Source organism: Cinclus cinclus, chromosome Z (genome assembly GCF_963662255.1).
Source record: "Cinclus cinclus chromosome Z, bCinCin1.1, whole genome shotgun sequence".
NCBI classification, from domain to species: domain Eukaryota; kingdom Metazoa; phylum Chordata; class Aves; order Passeriformes; family Cinclidae; genus Cinclus; species Cinclus cinclus.
The window spans coordinates 39,868,739-39,876,497 of NC_085084.1; the positions used below are offsets into that span (position 1 = coordinate 39,868,739).

The following is a 7,759-nucleotide window of genomic DNA, read 5'->3' on the forward strand; positions in this document are numbered from 1 at the left end:
CCACCCAAGTCCCACCATTAGAACAGCTGTTAGGAAACTATTAGTTTCCCAAAAATTTGTCATAATTTAACAACTTTGTGACATAAGTAAGAAAGTCCTTGTTTAAGTAATGTACCAAATAGTATAAAAAAGCCCCAAGCAACCCAGCCAACCCCAGAGATGCACCTGCTTTGAGCAGGTCTGACTAACTACCTCAAATGGTCCCTTCCAACCTAAATTATACCATGATCTTAGACTGCAATCCACCTTGTTGTTCTTATAACCCTAACTTCTCAAACACCTTCTCCCTTATTCCAAAACTCCTAGCACTAACAGCTGACAGGAAAGCCTTACATGTTCAGTTTCTAGAATAGGCTTTGCTTTCTCTATTTTAAATCGTTGTATTTTCTTCCCAACCTCTCCACTCCCTATTTGAAATGTCACTCACTGAAGCAGCATTTGCAGATGTTTTTTTATCAGTGCCCAGCGACCAGTTAGGTCCAGGCTTGTAGCCCTATGTAAGTCCTTTTCCAGCATGTGTTCTCTACAAATTCCCTGCAGAGATGAGTGTTTCCCATAAAATACTGTGAAAATTAGAGAACAGCAGGCCTCAAGCACACAGAAATACGCTTGTGGACCTTGTAAATGGAAAAGAACCAGAAAGAAGTACCATGGGTTTCACCTTCAGAGATTCAAATTTCTGATTTCTAATGTATTCCTAGTAACTGCATGTAGAGAAATTGTTGCAAAGTGAGTTTACAGTCCATAGTGTCCCCTAAAGAAATGGGGGGAGGGGGGGCAATAGTAGGAAACAGAACAAGTTATGGTAGGTTACACAGCCATCATGACTGAATAGTCAAAGCTATGACAACCATTTATCAAACTGGCACAGAAATAACAAGACATATATCTTACTGTAAACACAGTGTGGGAGAAGAGGCAGACAATAAAACAACGCAATACTGTGCAGTTTCGTGACATAAGATGAAGATCTCCATCTATTTTACAAGTATGCACGTTAAATTCAAGCCCAGAGTGCAAATAATTAATAGCTCTGATGTCCTTTGTGCCACTGAGTCACCACAAAAAGAGGCTGATGTGCAAGTTACTGAAAATGTCCAGTTCTGTGCACAGTAAGCACAGCAAGCTAACACTGTTGGTCATGGCAGTGCCTACTCCCAACAAGGCACCCAACCCAACAAGCAGAGCTCCCTCAGCTCCCCTGTGAGCCAAACAAGACTTTGAACCAAAGACCTTCTACACGTCTTTGGAGACAGGAACAGGCCATAAATTACTACCACTGCAACACACAGAAAGCCCAGACAGTGACTGTGAAGAAACTGTTGGTGCTGTGCTACAAAACCTTGTACACATGCTCCAAAGGCCACCAGAAAAACTCTTGAAAACTACCTATAAATTTTGGAATGACTAATAAAGCTTAGTGATAAAACAGCTGTCAGAGACTCAAAACTACCTGCAGTAACTAATTTAGGAGATAAACTGATGTGGCCAAGAGCTTGCAGTTCTCCCATTTTTTTTGCACACAGATAATCTTTTTTTTCAGCTGAGGAATTTGACACACATAGATCAGCCATGAACATGCAAAAGAGGGCATCCTAACCATACCAGATGGGGCCACTAGCTAGGACTGAGGTGATCAGCATTACCCTTTGGGGTCCAGAGAACTCTTCAATGACCTCTATTTTCATTGGTAGGTCAGCCCGTTTGGTTTTTTTTTACAGTAAAGTCAATTCAGTCATCAACAAATTATTCAGTATAGGTATATAGATGTTTTATAGTCTAATGTCTATTATTATTAATGTAACAGCATCATTACAACATATTTAGAGTTGTTATCCAAAGAAGCTGACCTTCAATGTGCAGTATATGCACATATGACCATACTCTGTGTGTATGCCTGTGTGTATGTGTGTGTGTGTGTATGTGTGTGTTTCAAAAGTATCCCATTACTGAAAATGTGTCACAGTGCAAAGCTGTAAATAACCTGGTGAAAAACTGGGCTAATTGGGAGTGGCAGCAAAACACAGGAAGTTTATGAATAATAAGTAACATGGTGAAACAAGTTGGTAGTGAAACTTCTGGCTTTGCATAATGAACACCATGTTCGGAAGACAAAGAGGTATTTTGGGGAGAAGCAGGCAAGATCTGGAAAAGGTTAACAGTAGCAAGCTGCTTCACAGGAGGAATAAAAAGCTACAGCAGAATTATTAATTATACATCTAACTTTGTGTGTTGGCCTCTCACGAGGCACAGTTTTGTGGGATGTAATCAAAGATCAGTCTCCTATCACAAATACAGGGAAGGTCCTCTCTTTAGAAGATGACATTCAAGATGAGGAAGACTGAACACCTGAAACAGCTGTAGGAACACCTGAAGAACCACACTGGAGAAGCCTTGCTGCCCACCTCTGGCAGTTGCCAAAACAAGAAGGAAAGAAACATCAAGAAGCGCGTTGTACAAAAAAAGGAACCATTTGCCACCAATGGAAGGTTTGCTTTTTCTACTCTAACCATTGTAAGTTAAAGACTAATTAATAAATTGATGCATAGAGGCTTAGAACTTTTCTCAGCTTTGTATTTATTTAGTGTTAAATTAATGTTCCTACCATTCACAATAAATAATTCACATTTTTAAGGTCTTGACAATCAAGTTATACATATCACACTTTCCTCTCACATGTAATTTTATGTTCTGTGTCAGGGAGTAAGGCACTTTGCCCATTCTATATATAATTAGTTCATTAAGTGTTTACTTCCCACTAACTACATCTGCTCAACCTCCACACAGAGTGTGTTGACAGGGTCTTGTGGATTAGCATCTGGATTGAGAGTTTATGTGTGCTTTCTGAAGCAATAATTTGATGCTCAACAGAGATCTCAGGAGGTGGGTGTCCTGCATTTTATAAAATGCTGTGTGTCTTCTATGTATTCACTATTTAAGAGTGATGGGGTGAGTTCTTTTTCAGAACCTGAAGATCATTCCCAGCATTCCAGCGACTCACCACAAACAGAGCCAAAGTCACAGGTCCCATAGCAAAATCTTCACATGGACACAGATCAGCAGGCCAACACACTCAGGGTAAGGAACAGCCTGGGAAGAGGAAGTTGAGGATGGCTGGGATGACATACGCAGCCGCCCCTTTCTCAAGGGACACAAGAAGTCTGATCAGGACTTCAGTGTTTTCTCATATACTCAGTGTTCCACGGGCCCTTTAGGAACAAGGGACAGCAAAATTCCTTTGTCCGTGTGGTCCTATGGGGCAGGATGGATATTTTTTGATACTGAGCCAATGATGCTTCTGGACTGTGCCTCCGGGAGCTGGGCTCCAGGCAAGACAGCCTCCCACCAAGTGTCCCTGGGGGGACCCCTACCCCCGACAGGGGCCAGAAACCTCCCTCGGGGAGCGTCAGCTGCTGCAAAGGAGATCTGTGCCCATCTGCCCGAGATCACAGCCAGCGCTGCTGCTCCTCAGCGAGGTGCCAACAGGGCCTACCCCGACGGGACAGAGGGAGCAAAGTCGCAACTCTGCAGAAAGCTAAACACCGGATAACGCCGCGCACACCCCTCCTGCCACCAACAGGTGCACTTGTGCTGCAGGAAGAGAAAACGATTTGGAAAACTGCTTTCTCTCTCTAGCTTGCTTCCCGGAATGCTAATCAGCGGCGCCGGCTAAAAATACCCAGCAAGGCTGGCGTGCGCACGGCAGAAAGGGAAAATGGGGGAGCTGAAAGGCTACAGCTTCCCGGAAGAAACAGGGACTGGCGACGAACAGCCTTCCTCAAGAACCCCTTTGCCGGTCTTGCCCGCTCCGAGGCTGAGGTTCCAATCTCTATTTCAGGAGGCCACTGCAGGTGCTCCCCGAGGAGCCGCCAGCCCACCCTCTACCGGGGCAACTGGCAGCACCACCCACAAACCGGCTTCCACCCCCGGCGCTGCAGGCGCTACCGGACGGGGCGTCCCGAGGATGCCGCCGTGGCTCTTCGTCCCCTCGAGCCCCGCCGCCCACGGGGTGCAATCCCACAGGGGTTCACCGGCGGTGCACCAAAGAAAGAGGGCTGCTGAGGACCGCCGCCCCCGCGGGCACGGAGGACCCGTGCCGGGCAGGGCGGCGTGGGGGGGCTCGGTCCATCCTCCGGCTGCATCAGAGCCGCCGACACACCGCAACGCGGTCACAGCGATGCACGGAGGCTCGCCGGCCTCCTGGCGACCGCAAGAGCTAAGAAATAAATTAATAAAATTAAAGAGAGGGAGAGAATGCAGGGACACGGAGACAAGCAGCGACCCTCGGCAACGGAGCCCGCGGGGGTGTTCAAACCCCCCTGCCCCAGCCGCGCGTCCCTCGCCGCGCTCCGCGGTGCGGGTCCGGCCGGAGGGCGACGTGCGAGCCCCCCGCGCCCCGCGGGTGGGAGGGCGGGCTGGGCAGCTCCGCCGCCCCCGGCCTCTCCGGGGGTCGTACTCTGCCCCCGCCACCCGCGACGGCCCGGTGGGCCGCCCCCTCCGTCCCCCCGCCCGCCGCGGCTCCCATCCATAATTAATCGCCTCCCCGCAGCCGCCGCGATAAGAGAGGGCGGGCGGGGACGAGGAGGCGGCGGCGACCGGGAGGCGGTGGGGGGAGCGTTGCGCGCTCGCCGCGCCCGGCTCACTGCGGCCGGCAGCTGCCTGCCGTGCGGAGCGGAGCGGAGCGCAGCCGCCCCGTCGGGGAGCGCCGCGCTCGCATGGCCGCGCCGCGCCGCGCCGCCGCCGCCGCGGGGCCGGGGGGGGCCGCGGGAGGAGGATGAGGCGGACGGCGGGGCGGCGGCGGCGGCGGCGGCGCGGAGGATGAAGTGGAGCGTGCGGGGAGCCTGCGCCGCGCTCTCCAGCTGCCTCCTGCTCGCCTGCGCCCTCAGCGCCGCCGCCGTGGGCCTCAAGTGCTTCTCGCTGGGCTCCGAGCTCAAGGGCGAGCCCTTCCGCCTGGGCACCGCCGCCGGCGCCTTCTACTCGGGGCTGCTGCTGGCCGCCGGCCTCTCGCTGCTCGCCGCTGCGCTGCTCTGCTGTCGCCCGCCCGACGAGGCGCCCGTGGCACCGGCTCCGGCACCGGCACCGGCCTCTGCTTTGGCCCCGGCCGGGGACCCGGACCCGGCGAGCGGCGGCCCCGGCGGGGCGGAGGCGGCGGCCGCTCCGTCGGGGCCGGTAGAGAAGGCGTCGCCCGGGGGGCGGCAGAACTTCCTGCTTCTGGGGGTGCTGGTGTTCATGCTGGGCGTGCTGAGCGCCTTCGCCGGCGCCGTCATCGACGGCGACACCGTGTCGCTGGTGGAGAGGAAGTACTCGCACTATTGCCTGCTGCAGCCCGGCGGCGCGGCCCGCCCGCGGAGCGGACCCGCGGCCCCCGACGGCACCGCCGCGGCGCTCCGCTGCCAGAAGCTGCGGGACTACCAGCAAGGCTTGGTGCTCTCCACCGTTTTCAACGCGCTGGAGTGCCTCCTGGGCCTGCTCAACCTGCTTCTTGTCAAGAACTACAAGGCGGCGCAGCAGCGCGGACGGAGGCGGCGGCGGCGGCGAGCGGCCCCGGCGACGGCGGCGGCGGCGGGCGGGCGGCGGAGGCGGCGGAGGGGCGGCGGCGGCGGGCGGCGGGCGCCGCGCCACAGCCAGGGCTCCCTCTTCTCCGGCGGAGAGCCCGAGCTCAGCCCCGGGGATTGCCCCTTCCAGGCCGTCTCCTACATCAACGTGGGCGTCTTCCACGTCTTTGACGAGGCCGGCGTGGAGGTGCACTGCGGCGGACATCCCTCCGTCGAGCTGCCCGGCTACTCGCCCATGGACCCCGAGCTCAACGCCTCCTACCCCTACTGCTACCCTCTGCCCAGCGAGCAGCCCCCCGCCTACGAGGAGATCTACCCCGGGGAGCCCTGCGCTCACGGCACTTAGAGCCGACCGCCGCCGGGGCGCCCCGCTCCGGATCGCCGGGAGAGCCGGGAGCGAGCCCGCCGGCGCTTGGCAGCCGCGGGGCTCGGGGACAGTTCTCGCACCACCGACGGCATGGTCCCGCCGCCGCGGACGTAGCGGGACACGGACGGCGTGCCGCCGTGCCTCTGGCTCTGCGGAAGCTTCTCCTCCCTCCCTCCCTCCCTCCCTGCTCTCCCCTTCCTTCCCCCCTTCCCTCCCCCACACCGACCCTTCGTCCTCCGGCGGCTGAATTTTCCGAAGGCTGCGCAAGAAACGCCTAAGGGTTGGTTCCTCCCGTCGCCTCTCCTCTGTAGCCAAGTTTAGTTCCCTTCAAGCGATTCATCAGTCTCCAGCTTTAGCAGTCCAGAGTTACCCATTTATGATAACCAGCCAGTGTAAGGAAAAGGTGTCATGAAGCTTCTTTACCTCTCAAAAGAGCTAAATTTCTAAACAACGCAGAGACATTTGTGTCACGTTTACTAGAGGTGTATTGGGGATCTTTAACGTTTACACTACTCCTTGGGAGAATTGAGTTCTGTTTTAAGATTTAGTGAGTTAAAACATTCGTTGGTCTTGTAAGATGCACATTGAGAAAAACCTGCACTTTGAAAAAGAAACAGAAAAAAAATCAACAACGTTTTTGTACACTAACGTGCCTGCTTTTGTTGATAACTTCTTACTGTAAAAGCTTTCAGAAGTCTATAGTGAAAATGTTTGGTAAATTCACTGCAGTTTAAAATTGATGATTAGTTCCTTTACTAAAATAACTGAGATGTTGCTAGGATATGGCAGTTAAAAAGGAAGTCCAAATGTAGTACACATTCCTTTTTGTAAACAGGTTCCGTGTTTTTAATGCAAGGCAGGATTTCTTTTTGTTTTGCACAGGTGAAGGGTATAATTCTATTTTGTACAACTACATGGTTTACTTTGTAAAGAGTTCCATTTTACCTGTTACAATTCATCAATCTGGTAAGCTTGAATATTAAAAGTTTTATTTGAAAATATATTTATTGTAAACAGCCTTAACTGGTGCAGTAGTCACAGTTTTAAAGGATAAAAAAATATATAAACCATCCTGGAAGACATCTTCCAAATGTGTTTTCAAAACAGTATTTTTACTCCTATTTTAAAGCAAGGGATTTTTTTGTTTGCTTGTTTTGTTTGTTTATTTAAAGGAAGGCCAGTCTAATTTCTGAAAAGGGGGTGGGGGAAAGTGATGGGATCGTTAACGATGGGATCGTATGCTGTTAACTCTTTGTGAACTTTGAGGTATTAAAAAGGGTTTCTGCAAAGACAAAAAGTGCTAAATCCTCCCTTTGGATTCTGCTGTGGAATGCCAGTACCAGATAGTATAAAAAAGTGTTAATCGAAGACAATCAGATGCAGCATATTTTATTAGATCATTTGGGAGCAGACAAAGGCTTGATTTCATGATGCACGAAGAACCAGAAAGCAACTCACTCTCCCGGTTGCATTTGGTTCAACACCTCCGCCTCCAGTTAAGGCATACTGAAATGAAGTATTACAAAATAATCTTTTTGTTAATCCTGTGTTTGGAGCCTGCTGCATAATGCCAGTTTATCAGCTACCCAGGGGGTGGGGGGGGTGGTGGGGGGAAACGTGGAAGAGAGGAGGGGAGACAGAGTGGAGAGAGACTTAAGAGTGTGTTAAGTTACAGTCTATTTCTGTGGTTCATGGAAAATTATTTTCAACTTTTTAGCTGCAGAGAGGCTGACGTAATTTGCAGCCTTAGAACTGGAGAGAAAGATTTGATTCTAAAATATTCAAATATCTGCACTGTTGTTTTCTAAAATGTTTTGACTTGCACACTTTGTATAAT

The 7,759-nt window shown here is 51.8% G+C and overlaps 1 protein-coding gene across 1 annotated transcript; it reads left to right on the forward strand.

Annotated features, from left to right (window-relative positions):
* The first annotated feature begins 4,818 nt into the window (after positions 1-4,818).
* On the forward strand, positions 4,819-5,901 carry TMEM271 (transmembrane protein 271). Its single transcript, XM_062513078.1, has one exon. The coding sequence runs from the start codon at positions 4,819-4,821 to the stop codon at positions 5,899-5,901; it is 1,083 nt and encodes a 360-aa protein (XP_062369062.1).
* Positions 5,902-7,759: the final 1,858 nt, after the last annotated feature.